The following is a 17,143-nucleotide window of genomic DNA, read 5'->3' on the forward strand; positions in this document are numbered from 1 at the left end:
CGGGTCGTACCACTGAATAATTTCCCGTTGTGTTGCTTGATAATTTCCTGCTCAGGGAAGCACATTCCTTTCACCTTTCTAACCCAGATATGCCATTGCCTTAGTTTTGTGTTTAATCTGGACACTCTACTCAAATTCCTTTTATCCTCTTTTTTACGTTACCTTTCTCAACTCGTCCCTTATATCCTCTCCTCCCCCCAACCCCGAGAGAAAGGTTTGGTCCGGCGTCTCTGCCGGGCCACCCCTCCCCTCGCCAGGCTGGTGCATTCCTTCCACTTCGTGATTGGCCAGCGGCTGTGGCCGTGTTTTGTGGTCCTTCGGCCCTCCAGGTTTCATCTGCTCCGTAGCGGCGGCGGCGGTGGCGGCGGTAGCGACAGCAGCGGCATGTCTGGCTCCGGCGGCGGCGGGGGTCTGCAGGGCTCCCTGCTGCAGCTGCAGGAGCTGCTGTCGGGCGGGGACCCGGGCAGCGCCGCGCCGGCCGCCTACCATCTCATCCGCGCTGTGGGTCAGGAGGGCGTGCTCTGCACCAGCTCCGCCGTCCTGGGTGGGTCCCCGGAGCTCCCGCTTCCGACTTTAGGGCCCCTGGGGGCCGGCGGCGAGAGAAGCCACCCCCGGGCCCTGATGCTCCATGCGGGCCTAGCCTGGTGCTCTCCACTCCGGCCTGGGGCAGAGCATGGGAAAGAAGGGGGTTCGCGGAGTGTGGACCCTCCAGCGCACGTGGGAACTTGGGTCACCCGCCACCCCGGGCCTTGGTGTCACTCCTAGACCCCGAGTTTAAACCTCTCCTCTCTGTGTCTTTAGCTGTGTTCCTGTGTCTGTTTACTAGTAGTTAACATGGAAGAGTCTATTGCGTGGGCAAAGTATTCATTCATTTCTCACGACATTTAGAAAAAACCAGGCTTGGTGTTTTTTTATTTCCTTTCTTAGGATGCTGATCATCTCTTCGTCCTTTGTTAGCAGGAGAAATTTAAGACACTTTGTGCCCAGTGTGCATTAGTAGATGACTGTCACATAGTAGGACCTTTATAAATTTGGTTGATTGTTTCCAAGAAATGACGGATTGCTCCTAAGAAGTGGAATTTGGGAATCATAGTTCTAGAAATGAAAGGGACCTCAGAGTCAACCCCCCAACCCCCACCCTCTTCCCCAGCCTTTTTTCTTTTCAGGACCTGTGATTTCATTATGGGAAAATTCCTACCAATGAATGGGGGCATGTACTTTTGACTTGAGTGAATTAGTTAAGTATTTATTAAGCTTATGTGTCTGACACTGCACTAAGCTCTGCAAGGATCCGATGAAAGGTACTCTCCTTATTCCCATAAAAAAAAAAAATAACCCTAGGCTTCCTTTTTTCACTCTGAGGGGGGAGAAAACTTGCAACTACATTATCTAAGCAAGAATATTTAGACTAGATGAAAAGTAATGTCAAAAGGGAAGGTATTGGGCTGCAGGGGGTGGCTGGGGTGTAGGGGGTGGGGTGAAGAGCCTGTAAAAATTTATTACAGAAGTTGGCATTTGAGCTGATTCTTGATGGAAGCCAGATGGTGGTGGTGGGGAAGGAGAGCTCTCCAAGTATGGGAGGAATCAGAATTCAGTCAGGAGATGATGTGACCTGAGTGAGGAAGGCCAGTCTACTAGGGCTGGGTTTTAGAGTACACTGAAGGAACTAAATTTTATTGAGTGGCTCATATTATAAAGGACTTTAAAAACCAAAAATCATTTTATATTTGATCCTGGCCATCAGAGCTTATTGAGTATTTGAGATGACATGTCAGAACTTCACTTAGGAAGATGACTTCTACATTGTAGTGGAGGATGAACCTCATTTGTGGAGACTTGAGGTAGAAAGACTTAAACAGAAGTCCAGGAGTAAGGTGGCTTAGGTCAGGTGATCAGCCTGGGGTCACACCCAATTTGTGTTTGAATTAGGAAGATAACCAGGTATTCCTGACATCTCTTGCTTCAAGACTTTGCACCATTCCATGCCTCTCATTTTACAAAACTGTAGACTGAAGTCAATGGGGTTTAGTTACTTGCCCAAGTTTACAAAGGCTTTGAAATCCAGGTCTAATAATTTTAAAGTTAGTATTTTTACTATACAGGGCTCTGTATAGGGCAGTGATTTCCAGTCTAGTTTTTTTTCTGATTTGGCACTATCTAATGATTGTGGTATGATGCATTTTTCCAGAAATCAAGATTTTTCAAAATCATGGTAATTGATTACATTTGGATAAGTATGCGAAATAGCAATTTTTTGGGGTGGGGAGTAGGTGGGTTAGGGGGTGGAAAGTACAGAGAATGATAATATAAAATCAAATTAGGAAATGGAACATTCCAAAAGCTGAAAAGGGCAAGAAAGAAATATTTCTCCTATCCCCAACTCTCTCAAATCATCTTTAACTTTGATCCTTCTGATACTTTTTGCTAGTTATTTTTTGATGTGCCTACTAAAAATTTTAGTGTTCATGGGGTTAGAAAAAAAGTTCTGTTATTTTAACTTTTTTCTTATCAACTCTATTAGCACAAGAATTTTGTCATTTTGCCATTGTAATAAAGCCACAGTCTTATTTAAAAACATTTACATTTTAGTCCCTGGGACTAAAGTCAATATTTCCATTTAAAAACAACTACTGGGCAGGTGGTTCAATGGATAGAGATTCAGATGGAGACAGAAAGTCCTGGGTTCAAATGTGACCTCAGACACTTCCTAGCTGTGCTTTTAATCCCAGTTGCCTAGTCCTTATCATGCTTCTGCCTTGGTGCTTGCTGATTGGTACCTTGGTTAGGTAAAGAATAAACTAAAAACAACTGCACATTTTTCTGACTAAAAGTAATACTTCAAAATTTTAAGGCAATTTATAGTTTAAAAAAGCATGACTTTTATTTATTAGATAACTGGCTGTTGTTTTCTTCACTTACTAGCTAAGACTGATTTTATGAATGAAATGTGAAGAAATGTTCCTGTATTTTAGTTTAGATCTAGTAACAGAGATAGTATGGTGTTGTGGTAGCAGGTTTAGGAAGGTTTGTTCTCTATGGGTCCGTGGTGCATAGTGTCTGAATCTGGGCAAGTCACTTGGTTTCATTGGCAACTTTTTTATTTTATTTTATTTTTAACCCTTGCCTTCTGCTTTAGAATCAATATTGGCTCCCAGGCAAAAGAGTGGTATTAGGGCTAAGAAATTGAGATTTAGTATTTTGCCCAGGGTCTAACAGGTAGGAAGTGCCTGAAGGCACATTCAAACCCAGGACCTCCCATTTTTAGGCCTGGCTCTCACCACCTAGCCACCTGTCTGTCTCCACAGGCAATTGTTTTTTTTTTTTTTCATATTTATTAATATTTATTTTTTAGAAAAGTTAACTTGGTTACATAATTCACGCTCTTACTTTCCCCTTTACCTCCCCCCTCCCCCTCAGCTCCCCTCCACAGGCAATTCTTGAGAAGCAGTTGCTTCTCTGGATTTGTAGAGAAGATACTTTATCAGAAGTTCCTAAAGATACCTGTGAAATCAGAAATCTAGTCCCCAGAAAGGTTACATATGTTGTAAATATAGATCACTGGATTGTAACAAAGTTCCTCAAACTTTTCTTAGGGACAAAGAAGAGAAATGTAGACTATTCAGACATTTATGTAGATTTAGAATTGATTGAATGTCAGACCAAAGGAATACTCATTTATGCATGTCAGCTTGACCTGGAAGAATGCATATCCTAAGACCTCTGTATGTGGTTTTGTTTCATTAAATTGGATAAAGATATTGAATTGGTAAAGGTATAGAAGATATGTTTACCAGATTTACAGATCTTACTGAGCTAAATGGGGCACAATGTATTGAATGACAGAGAAATGAGATCCACATCAGGCAAAATTAAATAAGGTAAAATTTAATAGAAATAAACATTTTTTAAAAATCATATTCACATTTCCCACACTCTTTCTAATAAATTCCAGTGATACCTGTTTTACTTCTAGGATGTGATATAAAATCTGCTGTTGTGCTTTTAAAACCCTTCATAACCTGTTCTACCTTTCCAGTTTTTTCATACCTTATTCCCCTCCACATACTGTGCAATTCAGTGACACAGGACTCTTGTTTTTTTCTCAAACAAGATATACATCTTCTGACCCTCATCATTTTCTATTATTGTTCCCCTGTGCCTATAATTCTCACCTTCTGCATCTATCTTCAAGTTTCCTGGACTTCCTTCAAGGCCCAACTAAAATCCCACCTTCTGAAAGAAGCCTGTCCCATTCCCCTTAATACTAGTGCCTTCCCTTTCTTGATTATCTCAATTTTATCCTATATATATCTTGTTTGCACATGGTGGGTATATTATATGTTCTCTTTCCCTTTAGCTCCTAGAGGATAGAGAACTCTTTTTTTTTTTAATCTTTTGTATCTCCAGAACCTGGTTACCTGGTTAAAGCACTAAGTGCCTCATAAATGTTTCTTTTTCATTAAAAAAAATTTTTTTTCATAAATGCTTCTTGATGTATGAGGGAACTGTGTTCAGACTAAAGTTAGGCTTTAAAAGATGTGAAGATTTTAGTGTACTGCTCAATATGAGTAAACTCATAAAGCAGGTAAAAAAGCTGGTGTGATTTCAGGCTGCCGAGTTGAAAAGCATAACATCCAAGAATAGGGAGGTCAGACCATAGCTTGAGGCTATCTACTACTCCCATTTTAGTTTTGGGTGCCCCAGTTTTAGAAAGGACATTAATAAATAGGGACAGTGTTCGGAGAAGGGTGAGTGGGGTGCTGAAGGGTCTTTAGTTTATGCCAGATGAGGATGGGTAAAGGAACTTGGAATGATTAGCTTGGAGAAGCAAATGAGTGTTTTCAATTTTTTTTTAATTTTTTAAACATTTATTAATATTCATTTTTAACATGGTTACATGATTCATGCTCCTCCTTTCCCCTTCACCCCCCCCCCCCGCTCTCCCCCCACCCATGGCCGATGCACATTGCCACTGGTTTTATCATGTGTCATTGATCAAGACCAATTTCCAAATTGTTGGTAGTTGCATTGGTGTGGTAGTTTCGAGTCCACATCCCCACTCATGTCCACCTCAACCCTTGCATTCAAGCAGTTGTTTTTCTTATATGTTTCCTTTCCTGCAGTCCTTCCTCTGAATGTGGGTAGCGTCTTTACCATAAATCCCTCAGAGCTGTCCTGTGTTATTGCTTTCTGTTTTCAATGTTTGAAGGGCTATTCTGTTGAGGAGAGATTAGACTTCTTATATTCTGTTTGATCCAGGAAGAACTAGAAACAAGAGAGTGGGAAAGTTGTAGAGGCCAATTTAGATTTTCTGAGAAAAACTGACTAATCATTTGAAATATCCATAAGTAGATTAAACTGTTTGAGGTTTTCAGGAGAAGGTTGGGTGACTACTTGTCAAGCAAATGATAGAAAAATTGAGATTTTGTGTTTTTTGTAAAGATGCTTCATTAACAATGTAATCCAGTGCTTTAGAAGAGTACTCTATTTGTCAGAAGGAATTAACTGAAAACCAGTTGGTTCCAGGTCTCAAATTTTCTAAAAAAAAGAACATTCATTACTTTCATAGAGCATATTTTTTAGCAAAGTATTTTCATGCTTGTACCTTGCATTGTAAATTGGTATGTATAGATGAAAAACAGAGAAACTAATTAAAGGGCTAGAGCATTGCATTAATACAAAACTGTTACTTTGTTGTTACTCTTGGAAATTTAATGACTATCTTTAGCCTTGTAAAGGGATGCTGTAAGAGATTCTGACCCCACTATTCACCATGTTTACTGGGGAAGGTATTTAATTTAACTATAAGGAATTACTTTGCTTGGTTGTTAAAAATGAGGAAAGTTGTGGAATTTGTTTCTCCAGAAATTTTAGCCTGATTTTGATATGGTTCTTCTTGAAAGAAGGAGTCAGGATTAAATAAATGCTCTCTTTCAAGTCCAGTTTTATTTTTTTAGTATTTTCTTATAGTAATACATTAAAACTACTGCTTCATTAGGATTTTAGGGAACTGAGAGATTGATTAATATGATTTCCCATGTAAAGTTTATAGTGTGGACTATCAACTGTTAGTATGATTTTCTTTCTAAGGTTACTTGAATTGAATGAACATTTATTAAGCTATAGTGGGCAAAGTACTATGTTAAGTACTGGGAATATAAACTAAAAAAAATACAGTCCTTGTCCTCAAGGAGCTTATTGTTATCCCTAGAGGGAGTAGATGGATAAGGTGTACACAAATAATTAAATGAAGGAGAATGTCAAAAAATGAGCCTAAAACCCAAGGAAAGAACTCGGAGTAAAGGATAGAAGTCACTTAAAGACAACTTTAGTCTAGATGTAAGGAAATTCTTCTGACAACTTTTGTCATTCAAGTTTTCTGTCCCCAGGAGTGGGCTTCCTCTGGAGAGAGAGGTTTCCCTTCATTGGAGGTCTGTAGTCTTTTAATATTTGCCAAGTGAGTTCAGCACTGGTTAGTAATGGATGTTGTGTCATAGTTGGCCATCAAAGTAGATGATAAGGACTCCTGCCAGACAGGACTATTAATTACCTTGAACTATTTTTTTGTTTGTAAGGAACATTCTGTAAATAGTTTCTTATGTTTAATAGAATTTAAGAACTTTAGTTAAAAATGTATGTGAATAAAAGTGATGTGTAAATTAAAAGGCAAAGCAATGGTGAATGCATATATTTTTAAATTGCGTTTGTGCTTTGAAAGACTGTGTGATGGAGGGGCTGGAAAGTTGGCCTTGAAGCCAGGAAGATCTGAGTTAAAGTTCTACCTATGACACATACTAACCATATGACCCTGGGTCTGTCACTTAACCTCTAACTGTTCTAGACAGTTTTCCAAAATTGCCTGGTGCAGAAAAGTTCAGAGACTATATTAAATTATTAACACCTGCATTTTCTCCTTGGGAGTTCTCTTATATTAATGAAGTACCTGTACTTCCATCCTGTGTTTCCATCCTGATTTGTGCCTTACCTGAAGTTAGTAAACCATTTTACATTTTTTTCTCTAAAACTCTTACTTTCTTAGTATCAATTTTGACAGAAGAACATCAAGAGATAGGAAGTTGGGGTTAAGTGACTTTCCCAGAGTCACACAGCTAGGAAATGTCTGAGGTCAGGTTTGAATCCAGGTCCTCCCAACTTGAGGCCTGGTTCTCTATCCACTGTGCTTCCTAGCCTCCCCCATTTTTTGCAATATTTAGGCAGAAGTAAGAACATCATGTGTTATACAGCCTATGTGTCATGAGGTTGCACATCTTGGAGCACTCACCTTGTTTTTTTTGTTTTGTTTTGTTTTGTTTTGTTTTAAACCCTTACCTTCCCTCTTGGAGTCAATAGTGTGTATTGGCTCCAAGGCAGAAGAGTGGTAAGGGTAGGCAATGGGGGTCAAGTGACTTGCCCAGGGTCACACACAGCTGGGAAGTGTCTGAGGCCAGATTTGAACCTAGGACCTCCCATCTCTAGGCCTGACTCTTGATCTGCTGAGCCACCCAGTTGCCCTCTTACCTTGGTTTTTGAAGAAGGCTCAATGTGTTTATTCAGACCTGTCTGACATTTTCTCTTCCTGGTATTCAACAATGTCTCCAGTGATTGTGGTGATATTATTACATGTACTTTAGAAAATCATGAAAGCAAAAAAAAATCATTTCTAATTGAATAAATACAAGTAAAATACATATAATTTTTTTCTTTTGCTGTCACTTAGAGTTTATATTCAATATTATTCTTCACTTTAAAAATATTTGGCTTTATTTTCAGCTCAGAAGCTCTCCCTTATCCCTTTCTGTTTCCCTCTCCCTCATTGAGAAGACAAGGAAACAAAAAGTATTACAAACACAAAGTTGAGAAAAACAAATTCCCAAATTAGCTGTCTCTAGAAAAAATGTTCTGAGCCCATTAGTGCTCTGTCTGGAGATTGCTAGCAAGTTTCATCATGATCTTGGAATTATGGTTTATTATTTTGTTGACCAAAGTTCCCAAGTCTTTCAAAATTGTTTGTCTTTACAGTATCATTGTTACTATAGAATTATTCTCCTGGCTTTGCTCCTTTCACTTTAGAATAGTTCATTTAAATCTCATCTTCATCATTTTGTACATCACAATAGTAGTCCACCACATTCATGTAACATAGCTTATTCAGCCCTTCCACAATTGATGAAAATCCTCATGGTTTCCAGTTCTTTGCTACCATGAAAAGAACTGCTATAGATATTTTTTACATGAGTATTTTTCCTGTTTCTTTGATTTCTTTGGAATGTAGGCCTAGTTTTGGTACCTCAGGGTCAATATAAGTTTTCCTATAGCTTCTCTAGTATTTGTCATTGATTTTATATTAATCAACTGCATTTAAAATTAAACAAATTCTTCTTTGACATTGTCATAAAAACATTAAGCAATTTAACCAGGATTATTTTCTAACCCTTACTGGCTGTTAATGGTAAGATGTCTCTACCTCTTCACAAGTAGGTGTATGATTTATAAGGTGTTTCCTAGGAATTTTCTTAGCCTTTATTTATTTATTTATTTGTTTATTTTTGTGCAGCCTTACAGACTTCCTTAATTTTTTCCAAGGAGTTTGGTTTACTTGTATTTGTTCGAGAATCTCTAAGCATTGAAGAAGTAAGTAAAAGATTATTATTTTGCTTTCTTTGTGTATTTCTTTATAATGGAAAATTTCTTTAGTTTTCCACTTTAAAATGAAAACAGATTTTTTTTTTATTCTAGTTTCGTGACTGCAGAGAGGAAGCCTTAAAATTTTTATGCATTTTTTTAGAAAAAATTGGCCAGAAAATTGAACCTTATTCTCTTGGAATTAAGGTAAGAAAAAATTTTGGTTGACATTTGTTCTCTATTTTAAACTATTTTGTTTCCTAAAAATTAGAAAATAGGCTGTTTTTCTATATTTTTACTATTCTGTTTGGGAAATTAGTGCACCTACATATATCTCTATAATAAAATTTAATTGATGATGCCAATCTTAAGAATTTTCCCCTTTGATCTTTTTATTCTTGATCTTATAATTGAAGATATCTTGAATATAATTTTATGCATATGGATATAACATGTATATATTGAGTGTGTTTTGAAAATCTTGCTAAAATGTTTTTATTCTTTGGTGAGATTGCAAAATGATCAAAAAGCAAAGTACATAGGGATTTTTGTAACAGATCAGACCCATCTTTTTCCTGGATCAGTATTTTGTCTTTCACAGGGGCACTAAGAAATATGTTGTGGTTGTTTCATGTGGGCCTCATGTTAAAAATACAATTTTTTAGCTATTAAAAGTATATTCATAATGTATATTCAAGTTACTTTTCCTTATGATCTAATTTGAGCCATCACTGAATCTTGATTCTTCCAGCTTGTTGATGGTTTTGGTGTCTCATTTTAAACCTAGAGCTTGTGTACCAGTGTTTACACAAAAGATAAAGCTGCAAAATGTAAGATTCCAGCCCTGGAGCTTCTTATTGAGGTAATCCTAGTTTTATAAGAGCATTAATTTTATCTGATATATGTAATTTGTGAATTCTTCTGTTTGGGTCAGAGGGAGCAGGGAGAGCATTGTAATAGGTTGCAGCCCTAGTGAAAGTTAAATTCAGAAAACATCTTTATTTTTCTAGTTGCCATTCTTTAGCACTTTGGTAACTTGTCTTCCAATCCTTTCTTTATAACAGCAGAAATAGGAGTTGAACTCTTAGTGGAGTAAAGGGAACAGGTAAAAAGGAATGAATGGATCATTATTTCATTTGCTTTTCTTAACCTCTCTGTTAGTGTGAAAGTTTGATTTAATATACCTAGGAGTTCAAAAAATTACCTGTTTATTTTGTTATGATCTCTAAGGATCATAGAATTAGAACTAGTAAGATTCTTAGAGGTCATCAAATCTAATCGGATCATTTTCTAGTCAAAGAAATTGAATCCCATAGCCAGAGGTATTGAGTTGTTCAAAGTCACATAGGGAGTGTCAGAACCAGAATTTTAACCCAGGTCCTTCTGACTCCAAATCCAATATTTTTTCTACTCTGAATCCAAGCAATTGGAATGCTAGGACATCTGTTCTGATCCACATCTTTTCTGGAGGTCTGCTTTGGTTTTAGATAATTGGCACTTAATAAGCATTTTTGAATCATTGAATTCCTCTAATGTAGTATCTGTATAGTATTACCTTCATTTTATAGCAATGGAGACTGAAGCTTAAGGAGTTTGTTACTTGAGTTCCAGAGTACTGCCACCCAAGCCCTGATTTAGAATCAGAGAATTTTGGTTTGAAAGCTAGCTTTGCTGATTATTACCTATGTTACTTTGAGTAAGTCAGTTAACTATCTAGGCCTAAGTTTCCTTAACTATAAAATGAGTAACTGAGGCTAGGAGACTTCTGAGGTCTTTTCCAACTTTAAATCTGTGATCCCATAACTCTCCTAGTATCACCCAGCTTGACCCAGTATAGCAAACATAAATCCTCTGACTCCAAAGCAAATGCTCTTTCTATGATGTCATCTCATATCCCTGCTTTTTCCTTAAAGCTCCACTGCTCTTTTCCATTTGACTAAATTATGGTCTTTACTTTTTATGCTTCATTCTTTTCTTCAAAAGTACTATATTTTATATATTCTCAGTTGCTCAAAACTCTGCGAAGTTCTAGACATATGGAAGAATTCCAGCTTGGAGAACTTTTCAACAAATTCTATGGAGAACTTGCTTTGAAAACAAAAATAGCAGATACAGGTAAGAGGCATTTTTTCAACTGAATTTAAGGTATTTTAATTAGGACTCAGGACAATTCTGAGGGACTTAGAGAAAGAATGCTATCCACATCTAGAGAAAGAACTGAGGAAAGGGGGAAAACATGAATCATGGAATGATGGGGAAAAAGATATTTATATTAACTCTAGTTACCATTTTATATGTGTATGTATTTATACATACATATTCCTTGTAAAAGAGCATATATCTTACTAAACTGCTCATTTTGGGCAAAACAGGTCTATAAAATTGAACTTTATAAGAAAGTTGTTAAGGTCTAATTGTTCACTATTTTAAAATTTTATTCTTTGAGATATTTTAACCAAGGGTTCCTTTCATTAAAAAATTTTTCAAGGCTTTTAAAATATACTTTTATTTCTTCCTCCACAATCAATTTGGGCAAATCTTTTCAGGAGTAAATCTATTGTGTCAAGCTAAGTATACTTTTTTATATATTGTAGTTTGATTATTCAGATAAAACAGCTTATTTTTCAGTTCATTTCTTCATATTTACACATTTTTTGTTACCAATTCTATTTAAATGTGCTTTCATTTAAAATTTTATTTTTCAGTATTAGAAAAGATATATGAGCTCCTGGGAGTCTTAGGGGAAGTACATCCTAGTGTTATGGTGAACAACTCAGAAAAACTCTTCCGTGCTTTCTTGGGTGAACTAAAAACCCAGGTAAAACAGTGCAAAGTATAAAAGTTTTAGCAACTCTATTTTTCAAAAATATGGTTGCATTATATTATTATGGTTTTTAAATCTTGCTTTCAGATGACATCAGCAACCAGAGAGCCCAAACTCCCAGTTGTCGCAGGATGCCTGAAGGGCTTGTCTTCACTTATGTATAATTTCACTAAATCCATGGATGAAGGTATGTTATTCAATCAAACACTAGTTAAGTGACTTCAATGTGCTAGGTAGTGATGGCCTTTTAGAGATGGAGTGCCAGGCCCCACCCTCACCTACCCCCCAGACTGAGTACTGTGCCTGCCTGCCCCTCCCAGAGATGGCATACCCTGGCTCCAGAAACTACCTACCATGCCCCATCCCTCTTTACCCACACAGGAGAGTGAGGAAGCGTTACCATTGGGCTGCTGGGTAGTAGGGTGGGTGAAGTGAGGATTGTCCTCAGGGAGTATAGAGAGGGGGTGGGGAGTGGCCCAAGTGCTCTGCTCCCCTCCAGCCTTTGAGCCACCCCCCCTCACCCCCTCCTCCTGTGCATTCCCATTAGCTGTGGGGCAAAGGGGGCAAAGGGGCAGGGGATGGGAAAAAATGTCATTAGGCATGATGGAGAGGGGGAGGGGAGCAGCTCCACCCGAGTCCCTCTGCCTTTCTAGTAATGAACTCTGGGGGTGGGGTGGGGGCAGGGTGCTCACAGAGAATACTTTGCATGCCATCTTTGGCACCCATGCCATAGGTTTGCCATCACTGTGCTGGAGGCTGAAGATACAAAGGAAAGAAAAAATAGTCTATGCCTCACAAAGCATTAGGAGGTTGGGGAAAGGAGGGGTGTGAGGATACAACATGTGCACATATAATTAAATAAATACAAGGTAATTTGAGGAGGGAAAATGGGGGACAAAGGGGTGGAGGGAGAAGATGAGAAAAGCTTTTGTGTAGGAGGTAGAACTTAATTTGAGTCTTGATACAAGTAAAGATTCCTAAGAGGTGGAAACGAAAGGAGGAGTGCACTTTAGATATTGGGAAAATAGCCTTTGTAAAGACTGGGGGACTAGAGACAGAATGTTGTGATGGCCAGTAGCCAGTTAGTGATCCAGTTTGACTTGAATCTTATCAGTGAAAGGGAGTAATATGAAAAGAATGGAAAGAGAAGTTGGAGCCAAACTGTAAAAAAAAGGCTTTAAGTGTCAGGTGAAGGATTTTGCATTTTATCCTCACATATATGGAGAGCTTTTGGAGATTTTGGAGGAGAGTGAATGATCTGCCTCTTAGATCACTTTGACAGCTGTGTGGTAGATGGATTGGAGAAGAAAGAAGTAAGAATCTGGGAAACCTGTTAGAGGGCTATTACAATAGTTCAAATGAGAGGAGATGAGGACCTGTACTAGCGAGGTGCCTTTGTAAGTACAAAGGAAAGGTGTTTGCAAGAGATGTGGAAGTAATTAGATATATGGAGTGTTAGGGAGAGAGAAGAATGTCAGGATAATTCTGGTGTTGCAAAAATAGGAACCTTAGAAGGATTTTGGTACCCTCCATAGAAATAGAGAATATTAGAGGAGAGGTGGGTTTGGGGGAAAGATGACAAAGTCTGTTTTGGACATATCAAGTTTGAGATGCTAAAGAGATATTCATTGTAAATACGAGGCTGCCATTGAGGAGAGAGGGTGGGGGTTATGTAGATTGAAGAATTATTTGTATAGAAGTGGTAGCTGGAAAGAGATTGAAGAGAGAAAAATGAAAAGCTCAGGGAGAGAATGGGAGGAGATGTTTAGGGTGGCAGGGGAGGGAGATGGATGATGGATCAAAATAAGAACCTGAGAAGGTGCTGTGAGACAGGTAGGAAGACTGGGGGAGGGTGTCAGAAGCCAATGGAGTAGATAGAGCTTGTTTGTGACAAGAAGAGATGGCAAGCAAAGTCACAAGCTGCAGAAAGGTCAGAGAAGATGGGAACTGAAAGTGAAACTAACAGTTAAAAGGTCTTTAATAGAGCACTTTACTCAAGTGGTGTGGTTACAAACTAACTGAAAAAGGGGCCAGCTGGGTAGCTCAGTGGATTGAGAGCCAGGCTTAGAGACAGGAGGTCCTAGGTTCAAATGTGATCTCAGACACTTCCCAGCTGTGTGACCCTGGGCAAGTCACTTGACCCCCATTGCCCACCCTTACCACTCTTCCACCTAAGAGCTTATACACAGAAGTTAAGGGTTAAAGAGAAAAAAGAAATTTACTGAAAAGTATTGGTAAGTGTAGATGACTTCTAGGAGTTTTAGAGGAAGAGATAGAGGATAATAGCTAGAAAGGATGTTGGGGTCAAAGGTCAAATGAAGGGTTTTTTTTTGTGTGTGTGTGTGTTTGTTTGTTTGTTTGTTTGTTTGTTTGTTTTTTAAAGGATGCAGGAAATTTAGGTCTGTGGGCAGGCAGGGGCAAAGGAACCAGTAGGTCAGGAGAGATTGAAGATGAGAGGGGGAAAGTGATAAGAAAGGAATGAGATTAGGAGTGCAAGTGTGTAAATTGGCAAGAAGAATGACTGCCTCTATCAGAAGAGGAAAAGTGGAAGGATCAAAATAAATGACCTTTATTTTCTCAATAAAATAGGAGGCAAGTATAGGCAAAATAGGAGTCCTCCTATCCTTGGGGACTAGGAGGTGAGGATAGAAGGTTTGAGAGATTTGGAATTAGTTCTGCAAAGCTTCTGCAACCTGAGAAGAATGAAAGGATTACTCTGCAATAGCCAAGTACCTCTTGAAATTAAATAACATTTATAGTAGACCTGCTTGGCATGATCTTTTGAATTCCTACAGTAGACAGGAATAGAAATAGAGAAAATAGATGATAAAGATAAATTTGAGGTTGGGGTTAGGTAAATGTGATCAGTGATAGATTAGGGGGTTCAGCTACTTAGATTGAGAATTGATACTAAAGGTAAAGGAGGGGAAGAATAAGGGAACTGGAGATCACAAGGCTCTGAAGACAGAGGATGGGTTTAGGAAGAGCATGACTAAAGGTAATTTCAGAGTTCACAGCTGTTTAAGCAGTACCTTTCTCTCTGCTGATGAAATCTGAGTTGTACTTATCCTTGTGGTAATAGGTAACATAGGGTGAAAGTCTAGATTCCTTAGCTTGTCTTAGGATCATTCTTGATATTCTCCACTAAGGAGATGAAGATATCATTACTTAAGTCAAGTCCTCCTGTCCTATGATAAATGATTTTGCAGCCTGTGTATGCTCAAATTATTTAAAAAAACAAAACAAAACCCTCAACAACTAGATAGGCACAATAGTGATAATATGCTTATTTATTTAGTTAAAAAATCTTTGAAATTAATAGGTAAAAAATTAAAAACTATTTCAGAACACTGTGGTTTGGACATAGATTTTCTCTTGCTTTTCAGATCCTCAAATGTCAAAGGAGATTTTTGATTTTGCACTGAAGGCCATCAGTCCTCAGGTAGGAGGATATTTAAGGTTACTTTGATAACTTTGCATTATTTAGATTAATTGTGTTTAGAAAAGGAACCTTCATGGCAAATCTTTTGCTTTAAATAGGTTGATCTGAAGAGATATGCTGTTCCTTTAGGTAAGATTTTGATTTTCATTGTATTGTAAAGTGATCTCTTTACCAGGTTGTCTTTTTGTAGCCTCTGGATTGTGCCTCTATGATAAGGTAGAGTGTGATAGTAACAGGGCTAAAAAATATTCAAAATGGGCTTTCTAAGTGTTTCAATATTTTTTTCTGTAGTAGATAGGAAACAGTTTCATTTATTGCTCTCATCATATAAGCTTTTATATTAGATACTTGTTTATTTTTCTATTTAAGGGAGCAACAACATAAACTGAACAGATATCACATCTTTTTTTACTTTTAGAATTTTTCTCTTGAGAGGATTTCCATTAGAAACCTGTTTTACATGATCGTACATGTAAAATCTCTATATGAGATTGCTTACCATCTTAGGGGAGAGAGAGAGAGAGACACTTTGAGATTCAACATTCTTTGAAAATGTTGGAAGCTGTTTTTACTTGTAATTGGGGAAAAAATAAAAATTAAAAAAAGACTTTTTTTAGCTATATTCTGAGCCTGTAGATAGATGTTTTAGGTGACCCTAAAAATTAAGAAATTCTGCTTAGTGTAATGAACAGAGAGCTGGTCTTGGATGAAGGGACAATGTAGGAGTTCAATTCCCCACTCTGATGTGTACTTATCTAGGTAAAACATCTCACCTTACAGGGCCCCAGGTAATTCTCTAAAATTATGAGTTGGAGAACAGGTGTTAGTCTTTATTGACAGAGATATGTCCTCCTCCAGGCAGTCTCCTGTACTGAAGAAATCACTGGCTTGGTTAAAAAAGAAAATTTATAAGTACTGGGGCCAACTGGTGACTTGTGTTGCTTTTTGTAGAATAATTTACTTCTTTTTTTTCCCTAATTTTAAATAACTTGCAATTTTTTCCCTCCTAATTTCAGCTGGTTTGCGCTTATTTACTTTACATGCATCTCAGTTTAGCACCTGTCTTCTGGACAACTACATTTCCTTATTTGAAATAATGTCTAAGTGGTGTGGCCATACAAATGCAGAATTGAAAAAAACTGCACATTCAGCCTTAGAATCCTTCCTTAAACAGGTACTGAAACTTTAACTTCTGTTTTAAAATTTGCTTCAAAGAGAGATTCAACCCCATTCTCGGTGGTGTAAGATTCCCTCACCAGGAAGCAGACCCATGCCTTGACCATATTGGATGGGAGGAAGAATGAGAGTAACCTGGGGCTGGCTGTGAAGCAGTAAGCAAATAAAAAGAATCCAAAACCTAGAGCTCTGGAGGTCAGGTGGGATTCCCCTAGAACTCTTTGTGAAAAGGCACAGTGTCTTTAAGTAGTTGGCCTTTCATCACAGAGGCGAGTAGTGTTCCTTCCTCCAGTCTCTGATGCCTATGTTTGTGAAGCTTCAGAAATGGAAAGTTGTACAAAGAAGTTGTAATGCACATTTGCACAATAGAGTCTGCTTGCTTCATCTGCTCTTTGATGTTAATGGAACAGCTTTTTCATTCATTATCATATGTCTTATACTGGGGAATGGGAGTGAGTCAGGCTGCAGCATTTGATAACAGCCAAAGGGGCACACCTGAGAAAGGAAGATGAGGACCAGGGAACAGGTGAAGATCTAAAACCCCTGCTAACACTAATCTACTCTGGGAATGACAAACAAGATCTCAGGGTTTAAGGCTAGTAGTGATTGAATCATTTTAATGTTAATGGTGTTGGCCCACAGAATACACCTACTTGGACCCAGACTTCCCTCACTTTAGCCCAGGTAGGAAATGGTCACAGGATCTGAGTCTCTAGGTGTTGGGATGGGGTATGCTAAGGGAGCATAAGTCTTAGATGTAGCAATACAGATCAAGCTGGAAATGTTTGAGGTTTAAGGCTAGTGATGAATTGTGCCTGTCACCTGAAGGCCAGTCTAACTAATAAGTTCAGAAAGACTTTGTCATTTATCATAGCCACTCATGAAGATTATCTCTAAAGTATAGAGAAATTTATCATTTCTGTATGTGGAGAGAGCACCCACACCAGTAAAGTCAGATCTTTTCAATGTTGAAATGAGATCTCTAATGAAATAGCTATATATAGCTATATGAGGACCAGTTGATGTCCTGGGGATACTTATCCTGGAGAAGAAAAGATTGAGTGGGTCACAAGTATTAT

General features: G+C 38.1%; 1 protein-coding gene across 1 annotated transcript in view; it reads left to right on the forward strand.

The window, feature by feature from the left end:
• PRKDC (protein kinase, DNA-activated, catalytic subunit) overlaps positions 1-17,143 on the forward strand; it is a 176,941-nt gene that overhangs the window by 469 nt on the left and 159,329 nt on the right. Inside the window, exons 2-11 of the mRNA XM_044682793.1 lie at positions 105-544; positions 8,555-8,631; positions 8,737-8,829; positions 9,410-9,484; positions 10,629-10,737; positions 11,328-11,440; positions 11,534-11,633; positions 14,833-14,888; positions 14,987-15,017; positions 15,905-16,062. Of these exons, the coding sequence (XP_044538728.1) occupies positions 105-544; positions 8,555-8,631; positions 8,737-8,829; positions 9,410-9,484; positions 10,629-10,737; positions 11,328-11,440; positions 11,534-11,633; positions 14,833-14,888; positions 14,987-15,017; positions 15,905-16,062 (1,252 nt within the window). The remainder of the gene's footprint in view (positions 1-104; positions 545-8,554; positions 8,632-8,736; positions 8,830-9,409; positions 9,485-10,628; positions 10,738-11,327; positions 11,441-11,533; positions 11,634-14,832; positions 14,889-14,986; positions 15,018-15,904; positions 16,063-17,143) is intronic.

Source organism: Gracilinanus agilis, chromosome 1, assembly GCF_016433145.1.
Source record: "Gracilinanus agilis isolate LMUSP501 chromosome 1, AgileGrace, whole genome shotgun sequence".
Classification (NCBI taxonomy): Eukaryota; Metazoa; Chordata; class Mammalia; order Didelphimorphia; family Didelphidae; genus Gracilinanus; species Gracilinanus agilis.